Raw genomic sequence first — 17897 nt, 5'->3', positions numbered from 1 at the left:
TTCATCGTAATTTTTGGAGTTTGATGATGTTGCTTTCGTGTCACCATAATTACGCCAACCTCATCATTATTCCAAAAATGTACCTAATTTTAAATTAGTTTACACCTAATTAGGTGAATTCACTTAAAGAGATCAAATTACTTCTTTGTCGTGAACTTAGCATTAATATTTGTTTGTTTCCCAATCACTCTTTCTTGGATACTACATTTCTTCCAAAAGCAGCAATACACATTCTTTTGACATAAACTGAGTTTGAGGGATCACTCATTTGCTACCCAAATATGCACATTAATCTACTACTTGCTTATTGACCAATTATTCAGAAACATGCACTAATGAACCAAATCCTATGTATATATGATTATAGAAGTTACTAAGTATATATAAAAAAACAAACATGCTCTTATTTTATTTAGCATAATTTATTTATCATGTTATTGAAAAAGGAAAAGAAGATAATTCAAATATATTTCGTAAAATATAAATATATTTGAAACTTTATTTAATGTCACAATTATATTATTAACTTTTTGCTTATCCAAAAAATAATAAAAAAAACTACCTAACCTTTGCACAACATTTTTGCAAACCAATGAAGTAACGACATACAACAATGTTAATGGGACCACAAGAATTACTATTGAAACCCTTTCACCCAACATTCATGGCACCATAAGATAAGGAAATGAGGGAGATAAGGTTGGTGTATTTATAGGTAGTATAGTGTTATTGTCAAGCAACACCACATTTCTATCCACGAAATTTTTATTTATATAATTAATGTAAGACTTAACACTTTTAGAAATTAGTATCGGACCTAACTCTTCCTTGCAAATTCGTGTGGTACTCTTAACAAACACTCATATTTAAAATTCAACAATTTCGTTTTCATATTTTATAGTTGATCATAATAACAACGGTATACTTTCTCCGGTATTAAATATAAGCAAAAGTCAAAATGTATTTAGTCTAAATTTGAACCAAATACGTTTTGACTTTTGCTTATATTAAGATCCGAGAAAATATTGCATAACCTTTTAACATGTTTGTGTGTGGAAGATTAAAAACCTTATATAATGCACTCCAAATCCAATCCATGGCGAAACACTCACATGACTAGTAGCATTTTGAAAATAATACCACAAGATGTGAGAGAGCATTAAAAAGTTTACTCACCAACATCAATCACACCTTCAAAATATGTGGTCATTATGAGAGAAACAACATATTTGGTCAATTAGGTATGGAGTTATCATCTATTCTTTCACATGTATCCCAAATCAAACTATAATACCAACGTGAATAAGGGACGATTCAAATTAAATTTTCAAAATACCCTATTCAAATGCTTACATATTGATATATACTCATTCGACGTTTAATTAAGAAGTCATTGAAAATCACTTAAGTGATTTGAAATAAAAATTTCATCCTTATACTTCAACCAAAGTTTTTGCTAAGATGTGTTGCTAACATATTGATTACAAAGCTTTGACTTAAAAAAGAAGATGTGTTTTTATCTCCTTCGAATACTTATGCTAATTCGCTACATATTGAACCCACAAATTTCAATATGTGCTCCACATGTTGAGGGCATAATGTGAGAGAAGTTGCATGTGTGGCAGAGAGAGTGACAACTAGAAGCTTCATGTAAACTTTTAATTTCTTTTTAATTATAAATATGTACTCTCTTCGTAACACTTTATAAACACAAATATATTTTTTAGATTTATTGTATATTTAATGTTTCTGGTCCATAATATAGATTAGGTACATTAAATATACAATGAACTTAAAAAATATATTTTTGTTTTTAAAGTGTTACGAAGCGAGTATTAAATAAAAATATAAAGATACTTTAATTCGTTAAGAAACAAAAAAGTCATACTATACTAATGTCTCTCATATACTAGTTAAAGAAATAAAATAAAAAAATATATCAAAAATAATATATTTTTTATACTTTTAAAAAATTGGTTATACATGTTTCAAGATAAATTTATTATAGTATTTAGTTTCTTAACTACTCTAAAAGCATTGATTAACATTTTCCAAAAGAAAATTCTAGCTCATAGTCAAATAAAAAATACTTGCTTAGGTCATACACATACAAAGATACATATCATATATTTATTTTAAAAATACATACTATTTAATTATTTTATCTTTCTACTTTTTTCAATTATTTGTGTGACCAAATTGAGCGTAGAAATATTTGTGGCTAGTGAGATACTTATGACTTACTATAAATAGAGGAGATCAAAGATCTTATAGTTCAATATTCACTCAAGAACAACACATCAATTTATTACAAAACCATTCTCTCATTCCTCTCACATATTCTCATTATCCTTAGTTTTAACCCTCCATTAATTAATTAGCACAATTTCAAACCAACCCTTTTAAAGATGGATCAAATTAAGAAGAGATTAAGCAAGAAGCAATTCATGAAAAAAACCTTGAAGTTTGTTTTCTCAATTTCAGCTTTTTCTTTCTTCCTTTGTTACTACTCTTCTAGCTTTTTCATATACCCTCAAACTTTCAATGCATACTTTTGTACATGTCTTTTTGCTTTTTTCACTCACACCCTTGAAAGAAAATACATGTTTCTCATTTGTAATGGAATCCTTGCATTTCTAGCTAAGAATTTACTCTTCATTCCAACAACTTCTTCAGAAGCTCACTTTGATCAACTTCATGCTTCCGATGATATGATAGTTGCCCCTTTTGCAAGTTGCCAATCTTTGGAGGAAGTTTCTCTTATGGATGAAGAACAAGAGGATGAATACTATGAAGAAAAAGTCTTAGAAGATGAAGAACATAAAGAATATACATTAAATGAGACTTGTATAGAAAAAGAAAAGGAGGTTAATGTGTTGGCTCAAGATGACGACGACAACGAAGAAGTAGAAGCAGAAACAACATTGACAAGAAATGAAGAATTAGTAAATACAGAAGAATTGAATAGAAAGTTTGAAGAGTTCATAAGGAAAATGAAAGAGGAAATGAGGATTGAAGCTCAAACACATCTTATTGCAGTTTAGTATATGATGATATATGTAACAAAATAAGAGAAGGAATTAAGTAGTTTTAGTCTTTTTTCATAGCCTTATGCTTGATTTCATTGTTTACTCCAATGTTTTAAAAACCGAACCGGACCGGCCGGTCCGACCGGTTCGACCACGAACCGGTGCCCTCAGCGGTCCGGACGACTAGCAAGAACCGCTAGTCAGTGGAACCGGTCAAAAAGCGGTGTGAACCGGTATGAACCGGTGAACCGGTGAACCGGAAAACCGGCCGGTTTTTCTCTCACTTAAAAAAAAAAAAAAAACTGCTTTTTTAATTAAAAAAAACGATGGATTGAAATTGAAAGGTTAAAAAATCAAAAATCTTTCCTTTCCAACCATAGACTCAAACACGTGAAAAAATTATATGAACGGTTCAATATAAACGGTTCAATAACGGTTGAACCGATCCGACCGGTTGACCCTTGAACCAGTTGTCACAACGGTTCGACCTCCGGTCCGGTTCTTAAAACATTGGTTTACTCCCTTTTGTTAATTTGCATTTTGATGAGCAATATTCCATATCCCTCTAGTATCTTCTTTCATTTTCATTGTTTTAAATCATGTCAAATATTAGTGTTATTATATGCTATGAAGTATGGACAAAGACACAAACATCGGATATGACATCGACACTGACACATCGACACTGATAATAATTTGAGAAAATGACATAATTTAGTTTAATCATAAGTACCGGTGTCGCGTCAGTCCATCACCGGAACACGCTTAATTTGATAAGTGTCCGTGCTTAATAGGTTATATACATCTTAGACACAAATTCGAGGATGGAAGGAAATTCTTATTCACTCTTAGGTGGTCTCTAGGCATAGATGGATGCTTGAAAATGGTTCGAAAATCTAACAATGATCGGTGCTGCTCTCAGTAAATAGAAACTCAAAACTTAAATATCAGTACCTCAAAACTTAATTTATATTTGGTTTCTCTCTTTTTTATTTTATTGAATCAACACCGATTAGATCATTATACTGTTTCAACCGTAAGGACGAGAAGACTCTAAATTTTTCTACTTAAAGTGACAGACAATGTTGGTGGCTGTCAAAAGTTTAAGCTGTTTTCAAGTATAAGTTGGTCATAGACCAACAGATTTCTTTAATCAACCTTTGCATTAATATCCAAATATGTTGTGACCAAGTATCATGGAAAAAGTCCATGTCAGCCAAAGTGAAGGACCCTCTTAATATTAAATGATATACGAAGTGTTGGATTCAACATATCATGTCAAATAATTATCTTAAGTCTCAATACTTCAAAGGAGTAATCTGGAAGGGCAAAGACACTCTTGTCTGCACTTGGCGGCAAATATAGTGTGCACATATATAATCATCAACAATAATATGGATGAGTACAACCAAAGTCTTTAACATAACAGTACTATCTTTATTGGAAAAATGACATTTGATTATAAGAAGACAAGAATATAACTAGCCGTCCAAATATTCATTTTTGTGGTCACCATTTCAGCTCATAGATACAACCAGCTTCAGAAATATGGAGAAACTGGCCTACATATATAATATATATTAAATATTAAATAAGCAAAGTTCAAGTGAAAAATCAGCATGAACCCAAACAAAGACACGAAACAGACACTGATAATAATTTGAGAAAAAAATTATAATTCAATGTAAAAATAAGTGTCAAAGTTGAACACCAATGACGCGTGTCCGACAGTGGGACACGTATAATCTGAGGAGTGTCTGTGTTTCATAGCCCCTAGTTCTGGTTAATGCCATGTCCAGAATTTTCCATCTATAGGCTACTATTTTATATTGCTAAAATTGAAGGGATAATATGAAGGGGAATGAAAGAAAAAAAAGTGATATTAACACAGCTCAATTGGCAAACTCACAGCAATCTTCACTTTATCTTTCATAGAACCAAATAACTTCCCTTGTAATTGCTATAACTAAATATGAAGGTAACATACATGACAGTGAAGTAAAGAGTATAAAGTATGTGTAAAATTAAAATCTTTGGACAATTTTATAAACTTTCTCTCTACCTCATTTCACTTTGACACTGTTCTTGTCATTTCCTTTCTGTGCATCTATGAAGCACAGACACTGACACCGGACACGACACAGACACCGATACATCGACACCAATAATAGTTTGAGAAAATGCCATAATCCAGTTGAATCTTAAGTGTCAGTGTCGGTGTTCGACACCGACGCGTGTCCAACACCGGGAGTGTCCGTGCTTCTTAGATGGCATGCATTCTTTACTTTGTCACTTCATGTCATGATATTATCATGATGCTAGTGGTTTCCAATTTGCATTTCATCAGATATATACAATCCAAAACTTCAAACTAGCTATTTGGCGAAACCGTCACATTCATGTTACAGACTTCATCAGTCTCAGGCAGATTTCTAACCTCATTAAGAATCCTATTAAGTTCTTTTGTCAGTTCTTTGCGAACAAAGTCAGATCGATACTTTGTAATTGATGATTCTGAAAACAAAGTTTCAGCTAAAGATTGATATTCTTGAAACCATTCCCCACCAATAATACTTTGGTTGTTATTCTCATCCTCAACAAGTAAAGAACATTCCCGGCGCCATCTACTTAAATAGTATTTGTCAGGAAGCTGAAAGTAATTCTTTATAACAAGTACATGAAGAGCATGTCTGCATAATATTCCCGACGATTCAAATTCCTTGCAAGAGCAGTGTATCTGTTCATCTTCTGGTAGCCAGAACACGAGCCATTCTCCATCCAACCTTTTGAAGTGTCGTATAATATATGATCCATTGGCCATTTCAGATGTAGCGTATTGCATTGCCAATGATAATTCTTGTTGCAAAGCATTGAAAGCATAAGGTGTGAGAATGCTCCGTGCATGCTCTTCAATTGGTATGCAAGTTCTAAGATTTGTAAATTGAGTCTCCTGATGTGACTGACGTTGGAAATTTGCAGAAATGCCAACCTGAAACATCATCCACCAGAGGAGCGAAAATTCATAAGAGCATGGCTATCAAATCAAGATTCAAATCGTGAATCGGAAGACCTAATTTTCTAAATCGTGAATCTAATCTTAATATGAATCGTTATATACATTAACCAGTGAAAACAAGTGACGTGGAAATATTATAAGCTAATATATTATATATGACCCTCATGAATCTAATCTTATTACGAATTGTAATATACATTACCAATAAAAATCTGACATCTTTAAGTAAAAACAAGTGACATGGAAATATTATAAGCTTGTTATGGCCCTCGAAATAATTCAAGATTCATGTAACAAATCAAATGACAAAAAAAAAGTGAATGATTATACAATGTTGACAAAAGGAGTGGTTGGCTACACTACGTTAAAGTAGTGGTTGACTAGAATGAAATGGGATTCATCACGGTGAATCGAGATTTATCATAATTAATATGGATTCCAGACGAGATTCATATACAAAATATATACGCATTACAGATTAGTATGGATTGAGTTCAGTTTTGTATCTAATACAAATACAACTCGAGTGTAGATACTGATAACCGTGCATACGAGACACAAGTAAACAACAAAGCTAGAAAAAGCATATGAATTGTTAAAACTTGCATTTTACCAACATACCTGTTCAAAAAAGCTACGCAAACATGTATGTTGAGTGAAGATTCCTTTCAAAAATGCATCTATAGACTTGGAATAAGTTGTTGTCGCCATTCGAGCCAAAAAATAACCTCTTACATAGGGTTGTGCCCAGGAGGCTCGAACAGAATACAGTAAATCAATATGTTTATCTGAATCAAGTCCAAAAACAGAAATCATTTGGCTCCACTGAAGTTCAAATTCTTCTGTATTCTCAATGTTAAATAAGGCATTAAACTCGGATTTAAACTCGGCATAACGAGACCCAAGAGGAAGAGAAAACCAACTTGGTACCTTGTTTATAATATTCCACACTAGAATGACATGTTTAGTTCCTGGAAATTCGCTTCTAACGGCGTCTCTAAGACCAGGATCAAGATCAGATAGAATTGTTTGTGGACATCTTCCTCTCATGAACCGGAGAAATGCCTGTATTAAGAAATAATCATAGTAAGACGAATATTTATGAAAGCACAAGTAAAATATCATACAGATTATGCCAATAGTAGTAAACCTGTAACGCCCATGCGAAGGATTGTGGTGTTTCATCCTGCAATAAAACACAACCGAAAAAAATGGTTCTGCCACAATTATCAATACCAAACCACACTCCAAAAAGCAATCCATAAGTGATCGATCGATGAGAAGTGTCAAAATAAATTACATCACCAAACATGGCATTCGCATTAACAGAATCACCATATGACCAAGCTATATTTTCAACCTTCTCATTCTCATCGACGGTAAAATCATAAACAAACTCAACATCAGCTTCTTTCATTGCTTTGCACACCTCAAGAAGTTCCAAAACATCATTTTCTCTTTTCTCACTTAGCAATGCCTCATTCTCTTGAACAATCTTCTTACGGTTTTGGACAAAGTTCCTCACATCCCTTTCCAAGAAAGGCAAATGTCCGCCTTGAATCCCCTTTTCAACCTCAAGCATTTTCACTATCCGATGTATCGGAAATCCAGCTTTCGAAAGCAACAGTATACGCTCTTGATCAGCCTCGTGTATTTTCCTATACGCAGGTAAAAGGCGAACTTGATCATCTTCCAAAAGTTCGTGATTATGTATATTACTAAACTGAACAACAAACCATTGAGAAACACCATCAACAACCTCCTTAGACAGATACATTTTAGCATCACATCCACACCTAACCGATTTCCTATCTCTCTGATGTTCACCATTAGCTTTCCTCTTCACCGGTGCAAACCCTGATCGGTAACAAACAAAATCACGCTTATAAACGCCTAACTGAGGACTAATTCTAGACCTTTCTTTCCTAATAGAAAAACCATTTTTCCTAGCAAAATTACCATAATGTTCAAAAGCTTCATCATCACTCTTAAACACCATTCCAACATAAGGGGTAATAATCATAGCTCTACAAGATGATATTTTTTCTTCTTTCACCGATTCCGGTGCTACCGAACCCTCCTCAGAATCACCCTCATATGTAATGTAACATTTCCAATCTCCACAAGGACATTGTTGCTTCCTAATCCATAGGTTTTTCGTAGCTAATGAAGTCATTGATTTTTCCACTTGAAATTAATCAAAAGTTTCAAACTTTAAAGTGACCCATAAGCTAATAATTTTCAACAACAAAACCAGAACCCTGAATATGAATTAAACAGAATCAAAATTCAAAGAATGTGAAAAATAAATAACAAAAAATGATTTTTGTTCACGTCTAGAAAAAATGGGTTTTTTGAACTAAGCTAGGAACATGAAACAAAAGCTTGAAAATTGATGAAAGTTTGTAAATTTCATACCAGATAGATAAAAACCCTGGTTCTCTGGTTCTTCTTGTTGTGCTATTTTGCAATTTCACTGTAAAAATGTAAAAAAAGAATGAAAATTGAATTTTTATTTATTGGGCCATTTGATATTATATTGAAGGCTACGTAATGGGCTTATACACGATCCAAGAAATTTTTTCCTCCCACCACAACAATTATACTTTCACCCCTACAAACAATTTTTTTTATCCAATTTTACCCTTTTATCATTTGACTTCTGTTTTGAGAAGGAGGAACAATATTCATTGAACGTATGATATTCACTCTAAAAAATCAAACTTTTGATGTGTTTCCATTGTGACAGAACAAATTAGACATTTATTAAATATTATCTTAACGTATGTTTTTAGAGCACGTGTTAATGTAACTCGTGTCCTGTATATTGTTTCATCACCATTTCAGTGTGAGGACAGATTATATGAAATGCATGCGGGCAATGGGAATAAAGGGAAGCAGGCACAAAATGCAGCACATGAATTAACCAAGTAAAAATAATAAGCACAAGTTATCGAACCTAGATTTGATACAGTCAAAATATCCTACAGTCATTTAGTCACTGTATTGCAGTCCTTAGATTAAATTTTAATCAAATAAATAATATACTTTAATTTTAGTCAAATAGTGACAATCGAAAATCCATTTCTCAAAATACCAACTTAAGATTTTAAGATTGCTCTCTTTAATTATGTACCTTTTACCGTAGATAGAAATACAAAATCCAAATTTTGTAAAAGATAGTAAATTAGAAGTGTTTTAGAAAATCACATGTGTAGGGCCACTTCATTGGGTGGTTTTTGTCTTTCTATGACTTATTTTGTATGAGTTTATAACATTGATTGATGCATTATTCACGTTGAATTCATCATAGTCACATAATGTCATTTTGTGACAAAATTTTATAATTAATTGTAAAATTCTGAATTTTCATTAGAAGCAAATATAAAATTAGTTTTGATTGGTCTCATAAGTATAATTCAGCTGAAAGTTGAAAGAACATTTGATGTGTTAGGTTGCGAGTTCGAATTTGAGATTTTTTAGTTATTCACACTTAAAATGTGATTTTATTTATTTATTTTTAAGATGTGTGATTCTCACTAAAGTTTATATTGTGAATGCATCTCCCTTTTCTCATTTAATTTGGTTTCACAATAAAGATAAGAGAGTGAACAAATGCAAGAAAAAGGGTATTCCCAATTGTAGGGTCAGTTGATAAGGTAAGTGCTATCTTTAGTATTTATTTTCTCAAATGGAAAAAAGAACGTTTTACACATTGGAAAGTGACATAAAAACTCACTTCAACAAGAATTTGTCTAAAAATAGATCTTGAATTTAGAAAGGTCCGGTTTGAACTCCACCGGTATTTTTAGAGAGATAAATGTGATTATATTTGTAAATATTCTAATAGTTTTAAGGTTTCCACTGCTTTGAACGGAGACATCATATCCTCTCATTTTAAATTTCGATAGTCCAATAGAAACTGACATAAAAACTAAAGTAATGAGATCATGCATTAAAAGCTACATTTTGTAGCTCTCTAATTAATTTTTGTTACTATTTGAGATGTCTTAATTTAACCTCTTATCTCAACTACATCATTCAAAAAAATATGTGATCAAATCTCCATTTAAAAATAGTATAACTTCTTTTTTTCATTTTGCTGTTAATATTTGAAAAAATTGCCTTCATAAAAATACATATTATGTTTAGCCAAAAAAAAAAAAAAATCACATTAGCCTTTGCAATAGCGCGCGAAGATATATTGATTTTCCAAAATAATGAAAATTGGATTTTCTTTTTGTCGAGTATTTTACTAGTTAGAACTTCATTTTTAAGATGAATAAGTGAGAGTATCATGGTTGAAGCTCTGATCTCTTCATATTACATGCAATATAACTACCAATTAAACTAGGTTCACGTACATATGCAATGAAAATTGAATTTATCCCAAAAAAAAAATGTAAAATTAAGCAAGAAAAATAATAATGGTTACAAGATGAAATTTGTTTGGTCACACTATAGTTTATTTTTTTCATATTAAAGTGACAATTATTATTATACACATTAATTTGATTGATACAATACAATTATTGAACATGGATTCTGAACTTGAAAGGTAATTTCTAAGTTCTAATTAATCCATCTGAAATAAGCATGAAACATAAGCACTTCTAGTATTGAGCCTCTTGAATATGTTCTGGCTTTCCTGCTACATAATCCAAAAGTCCTTCACCAGCTTTTTCACCATGAGTTTCAGTTGAGAATTTTGAAACACCTCCAAAAGCTATTATTGAAACCAAGAAAACAGTTGTGGAAGCAAATAAAGGCCAAAAATAAGCTAGAATAGATAGAAAGTGTGGTGCTCCATATATTAGCAAGGAAAATAATAGTGAAAATAATATTGCTATGGTTATATGATATCTATATTTTAGAAGCTTTTCTGATACATCCATGGTTTCTTGAATAAGTACTTTTATTGCAAAGAGAGAGATAAGAGGATGAAGAAGAGGAAGAGAATTAATGTGGTTATTTCTAAGTGTTGGTAAGTATAATATATGTGAAGAGATTCTATGTTCTAATTGGCTTTTCAAAGCTTGCTTGGCCCATATGCCACTTATTTTTCTAAAAAGCACTTATGTTTTCCCAAACTGTCCTTTCATTAATGTGTGGTTAAACTTATCTTCTATTTATTTTAAGAAAATATTTCTCTAATACTCAAGTTGGTCCAGTCTCCTAGATTAATATTTTCTTTGTTAGGTCGAACGTTATGATTGGAGTTCGAACCCCGACTCATTTATTTGTGTGTGTGAGTTTATAATGACTTTGTTATATCCTCTATATACCACTTAGTAGCAAGAGTCTAATATTTTACACTATCAATCAATCACAATCATGTTTTCCGCCACGTCATGACATGACATGAAAGATTGAACTATTCTTATTAATTATCAGTGTAAAATTAATTTGCATTGTCCGGTATATACCCTTTAAACTCTTTTTTTCATCATAAACTACCTTACATTATAATATTTCACAACCAACCTAAATATATATTTTTCAAATGAGATAAGAAATATGACATTATATTAACACCATTTCATTTATTTTCAATAGAGTAGTGACTCTAAAGATTCTTATGGACGGCTATGATGGGGTAGAGATAAGCCATTCAATAATTGTTTTATGGACCAAGTGTGAAGGGCATATTAGTCAATTAAAACAAGTTGATGGAATGTTTGTGTATTGATTCTTTGTCAAATTCTTGATAAGTCGGTTTGCTATGTCCTTTTAGGGGAGTGGATGCTTTTAAATTGGAAATTTTGAATGAAGATTAGTATTTAGGAAAGGCATAGCTTCATCATGTTGATGACTTTTATCAATAAGACATAAATAAATTTGTTAATTAATCAATGAATAATCCATAGTCATTTGGGCCAAGTTTTTGTTTTCAATTGGATTTAAGCCTTTTAAGGTTTCTTTGCCATTCTTCCACCCCCCACGTGATAAGCCAGTCCTAGCCTTTAATCATCATTTAGGCAATGTTAATTTCTCTTCTTATATGAATTTGGAGAAACCCGCACATAATAAAAGTACGTTTAATCTACTAAATTATAAGAGATTAAACATGACAACTTCGGTATTAAAATTTGCTTAAAATGTTAGAATTTGTAATCCAGTGTGTATATCACCCTACAATTTCAAGAGTTACGATAAATGATAATGCGCTTGTTGCACATATCAAATGATCACCACCACCACATCCTCTCTTTAATTAGGGCATGATCGGTGATCTCAACTGTCTACTTGATTGTCTAAAATTTGGAATACTTAGCTTCTTCATAAGTAGAAGAGGAAAGTGATAATCTTAAAAAAAAAAGAAAAAAAGAAAGTGATTTTTATTCATGAATGAATATAATCAAGTGGACATTAATTAATGTCTTCACATGTATTTACACCACATCCTCACCCTTTATTTTATTTTAATCCAATGGATTAAAATTAATTTTAATTGTTAATCATGCAACCTCATCTTCTTTTAATTATTCTAACATATTTTACGATTTTCTTCCTTCTTTTTTTTTTTGTTGACAATAGCACACTTAATTTATTTTATTTATCAAATAGTTTTCAATTCAATGAGTAATCTACTCAAAAACATGGCGACTATACATAGAATAGGTCGCTCTCGCTAAAGAATGAGAAAATCTACTAAAAAACATGACTAACCATAACGATTTCCTTCCTTTTTTTTTTTTGACGCACGATTTCCTTCCTTTTATAACTCCAATATTCACGTTTTTTTCTTTTACTCAATATTTCCGGGACACAATTTTTACGTGGAATAGTTTCTTGACTATATTTTATTTACATCGCGATCGAACTCCAGATTAATAGAGCTTCAAAAAAATAAATGCATTACTTATTATCATATCCTATTGTGCATTTGTTATTTTAATCTTTATTTTAAGGTGCCTTTGTTATTTTAATCTTTATTGTGTCTTTATTATTTTACTCGTATTCTATTTAAATCTATTATTTGGCGCACCAATTAAAAAGAATAAAATAAATGCATTACTTATCATATCCTATTGTGTCTTTGTTATTTTAATCTTTATTTTAAGGCACCTTTTTTATTTTAATCTTTATCGTGCCTTTGTTATTTTACTCATATTCTATTTAAATCTCGTGTTTGGCGCACAAATTAACAAGAATAAAATAAATGTATTACTTATCATATACTATTGTGTCTTTGTTATTTTAATCTTTATTTTAAGTGAGTTAGCAATCGGATCCCAACCAATAGAATATAGCTTCTGGTTGCAAAGAGATATGTTATTTGAACATCACATTCGAAATAATACTAAAAAAATTGGCATATCCCTCTCTTCACTCAGAAGCACGGAACCCGAAGCATGTAAATAATACTAAAAAAAGAGTATGTTTATTATATTTTTGTTAGACAATTGTGTTTAAATAATATTAGAAATATAGATTATGGCAAATTTGAGTAATTATACAACACATATTCTATAAAATTGAAAAATAAAACCAATTAGCTGGGGGCAGTGTCCCTGAGAGTCATTTAATAATATATAGATTAAGCAAAATGTTGAATACTTACACAACATATATTATATAAAAATTTCTACTAGCTACTTGTTTTTTTCGTCTCAGGTTTCAATGTACATGTCAAAAAACTAGCTCTTACGTTCATATATTTAAATTCCTTTTAAATGTCTTTTAAGATTTCATTCGATAAACTTGTTAGGGTGTGGAAGTCTCCTTTAAGATAGTAATGGTAATTGACTAATTGTTTGAGCAGTTTTGCGCGTAAAATTGGCTCATGTGATGCGCTCCATGCTGAGATTGTGGCATGTACATCGGAATAAATTTACCTCGTAGGCAAGAAATTACCCATCTTCAAGTAGAAAGTGATTCGAAGATGTTGGTCGACATGGTAATAGGAAACTGCAATGTTAATAGAAATATTCCTACTTTGATCAAACGTATTCCTGATCTCAAGAACATGAATTAACATGTTCAGTTTAACCATACATGGCGAGAAGGAAACATATCAGTTGATTGAACTAATTTCAGTCTAACTTTGAACTCTTTTGATTTGTATGTTCTCGAGAGTCCTCATAGAGAACTCCAAAGTCTTCTTTTTTATGATGTAACTGGCGCTTGCATGTCTCGAAGTGTTCGCATAGTATTATAATTTTTTTTTTTGGCCTTGCCCTCTTTTTGTAAAAAAAAAAAAAAATCATTCAAAGTAAGTGATGGAATAAGACATAGATAAAAAATAAGCTTACTATTGTTTTTCCACTTCTTTTCAATATTAGTAAGCATATACTTTTTGTGATTGTCATCATCATTGACTTCAAATATATCCTTCAAAAATCAAATAATAAAACAAATGCGTGGATAAAATAATTTAAATGTTAAAATGTATTAAATTATAAGGTTTATATTTAGTGTTATTCCAAATTTTACAAGTTCCGTCAAATAAATTATCAATGTTAAATTTCTACCAAAAAAAAAATTATCAATGTTAAATTCTACCAAAAAAATTAAATTATCAATGTTAAATGTGTGACGTTTTATTATTGAGAAAATTCCCTCAAACATGTCGGATTCATCAATTTCCTTTCTCCCTCCAATTCTTCTTTCAAATATAAATTCCCAAATTCAAAAACCTTAAAATTAAATTCTAAAATTAAACTACCAAATTTTCTCGCAACAATTTTTTCGTTCAAGACCAATGTTTTGAATTCATGAATTCAAAATAGTTAATTCGTCTCTTGTTGAACAAAAGTCGTGATTCACACGATCACAAAAAATAATATAGGAATAACACTGCAAAATGCACAAAACATAAAATTATTTGAGAAAACAAAATGTAAGATAAAAAACCAATTTAAAAAGAAAATAATATTAACGTAAATGACCAATACAAAATAAAAGTTTCAAATGTAAATCTTGTCAAAAACATAATATTTGACTTTTACTGTGTTCAGAAAACGTATGTTTTATCTACCAAAAAATAAAAAGAAAACTTACGTTTTAAATTATTGTTTGTTGTTTTTACTATATATTGAATTATTGTACTTTTAAGCAAAGATGACAAGAGTTCTGGATATTAATCCAAATATTATTTGTTCTTTGAAGCCACTTTAGTTGGTCGCTTTCTCATTAGAGTCATATGAGTAGTCTTTTCTAAATGACTCTCACAAAGAAAAAAAATGAGAATTAAATGATCTCATAACATTTTTAGCGCTTAAGCAAGTCAATTGTCCTAAGTGATATCCTTCATTGATAATGATATATAAAATCAACTAAGATACCAATGAATTGTCTAAATGATAAGAGTCTTGGCCGTCTTATTAAGTATGTGGTTAGAGATTCGATTTCTGTTTCATGTATATGGAGAAAATTTGGTTAGAAGGGAAGAATACACCTCATGTGCCCCACATGTTTCTCGACGGAGATTGATCATCGGTTACGACGGTGAAAATTTTGTACCAATAACATGGTAACAAAAAAAAATCAACTAAGATATTGAACTCAAATGGTTAATAAGTTTCCTTTAAACGAATTGTTCGGGAGAACCTGAATTTAATTCTAATAAAAATAATTTTTGGCCAGACTTTATTCACCTCACTGCCGAATTCTGAATTATCAGACCATTTTCTCTAGAAAAGAAAATATAGATAAAATAATTTTAAAAAAGTGAAATTTGATCTTAAGAAACTCACACCAAATCAATAAATTGAAAGTCATATAGTTTGAGATGATCTTTCTATTATGAGTATTCTTTACCTGATTTGTCTTATTAGTGAGAATCTTTTTTATTTCAGACTCTTACATAGAAATAATAGAGATTTTATTTGATATTGAAGCAAAATATGTCAGCAGAAAAATATATAGATTGAAAGGAAAAACTCCCACCAACTAATGCACTATATAATGCACTGAACTTAAATAATTGATAGAAAATGGAAATATTAATTTAGAAGGTGAAATAACTTATCATCCTTAATAGACACATGTGCATTGAATCAGTGGTTATAATATTCTGAGTACAATAACCTTTATATTGTAGAAGGTTGATCAGATGAAGTATAGTCCAAAAGTTATAAATGGATACAAAGTACAAATTAACTAAATAAAACAATTATCAAATTATTATAGATTTGAAGTTACTTAATGTGATTTGATTAAGCCTTTATAAGTGCTTATGTATAAATTGTTTATCCCGATATTCAAAGATAAAATATGATTCAACTATTGTCATAAGATATAAGTTATCTTGAGATATGAATATGTCATAAAGTATTTTTCTTTTTGGTAAGTAGTTTGGGAATTTGGATTATCTGCATTTGAGTTTCCTAAATTCACTTATATTTAGTATAAATTTCAACAAAAGAAAAAAAAAAAGAGAAATATTCAAGTGTAAAAAAGACTAAAAACATCTGATTTGTAGTCTACTGACTAGACTCACACACTAAGGGTCTGTTTGACAAGCAAAAAAAGCTAGCTTTTTGCTTTTGTCTTATGGCTTATAAGCTAAAAGACCTGTTTGGTAACAGTCTTTTCAAAAAGAGCTTATAGCTTATTTTACTGACTTATAGCTTCTTTTTCATAAGCTATTTCAAGTAGTTTCTGAGCTTATAGCTTCTAACTTTTCATTTTTTCTTCCTCTTTTACCCTTATTATTTTAACTAAAATCCACATTTACGCTTTATAATTTATTATCATTAGAATTTAAAATAAAATAAGTAAATACATGTTTTAACGTTGCTTCTTTTAAAATCACATGTATATAGCATGTTTTAATGTTGCCTTATTATCTATTTTCATATATGAATGCTAAAACAATTTTTTTTTTATCAATTCATAGGTAACCTTACTATAATTTTTTTTTTTGAAACAACGTCCTAACTATAATTAACCATTATACTATATTGTGAATATATTTTGTTGTTATTTTTTCATAAAGTATATCAACTGAAATGAAAATAATTTTTTTATAAAAATTCAGCATATAAAAAGGAGTTTAGTAATAATATTTGAAAGATATATTTATTGAATTAATAAACTTAAAATATTGTACAAAAAAATAAAATTAAAATATTAAATTTTAAGTATCTTAAATAGTATTAATTTGATAAAAAAAAATTATTGAATTAAAGATGTCCTTTTATGTCATTTTACATTTATCAGTCAGGTGAACCGCTAATTTTACCAAACACTTCAATCAGCTAGAAGCCATCAGCCATAAGCTATCATCTAGTTTATCAACCATAAGTTATTTTTGCCAAACAGAGCCTTAAGTATGTGTGGAAAATTGAGGAATTGGGAATTCAAACTCCGATCTTTTTAATAATTAATATTGCTGGTAGCTATCAATTAAGCTATTTTACGAGACATTTTTCTAATTTAATATGTGAATTATAACAAGATATTATGGTGTCAAGTGTTAACTGATCACATAACTTACCACTATATTGGTGAGAAAATGTTTGGTTGTTGCATCATTTTTGTTTAAAATTATGAAAAAAAAAGCCTTGGGAGTAAAATTCTAGTAGCAAACCAACATGAGTTGGTAACATGACATTCTTATAGAGAAAAACATTTGTGATTGATTTTTAGAGTTGTCAGATAATTTATCCCGTTCGACTTAAAGATTAGTCTCATAGTGAACTTGAAAAATCTAAACCGAAAATACTTTAGGTGCTTTTGAGAGTCAAATATCTTAATTATTGAGGGTTAGAAAAAGAAAATTTGCAAGTAAAAATAATATTAAGAAATAGAAATAAAGTAGCAATTAGTGCTAAAGTGGTAAGTAGTAGCCAGCTTAGCTTAGTTGGCCTCTATAATGCATCTCATTCATATATGTTAAGTTTGCT

The 17897-nt window shown here is 30.4% G+C and overlaps 2 protein-coding genes across 2 annotated transcripts; one reads left to right on the top strand and one right to left on the bottom strand.

Moving 5' to 3' along the window:
* Positions 1–2294: 2294 nt before the first annotated feature.
* LOC123900091 lies at positions 2295–3100 on the top strand. Its single transcript, XM_045951407.1, has one exon. It carries the CDS (start codon positions 2409–2411, stop codon positions 3042–3044), a length of 636 nt encoding a protein of 211 aa, XP_045807363.1. The 5' UTR covers positions 2295–2408; the 3' UTR covers positions 3045–3100.
* Positions 3101–4925: 1825 nt separating this feature from the next.
* Positions 4926–8551, bottom strand: LOC123900090 (putative protein FAR1-RELATED SEQUENCE 10). Its single transcript, XM_045951406.1, has 4 exons — positions 8464–8551; positions 7196–8306; positions 6667–7110; positions 4926–6018 (listed from the first exon to the last, which is right to left on the bottom strand). The coding sequence occupies exons 2-4, from the start codon at positions 8219–8221 to the stop codon at positions 5401–5403; spliced, it is 2088 nt and encodes a 695-aa protein (XP_045807362.1). The 5' UTR covers positions 8222–8306; positions 8464–8551; the 3' UTR covers positions 4926–5400.
* Positions 8552–17897: the final 9346 nt, after the last annotated feature.

Source organism: Trifolium pratense, linkage group LG7 (genome assembly GCF_020283565.1).
Source record: "Trifolium pratense cultivar HEN17-A07 linkage group LG7, ARS_RC_1.1, whole genome shotgun sequence".
NCBI classification, from domain to species: Eukaryota; Viridiplantae; Streptophyta; class Magnoliopsida; order Fabales; family Fabaceae; genus Trifolium; species Trifolium pratense.
The sequence above is the reverse complement of the archived record's forward strand: the minus strand, read 5'-3'. Positions and strand labels throughout refer to the sequence as shown.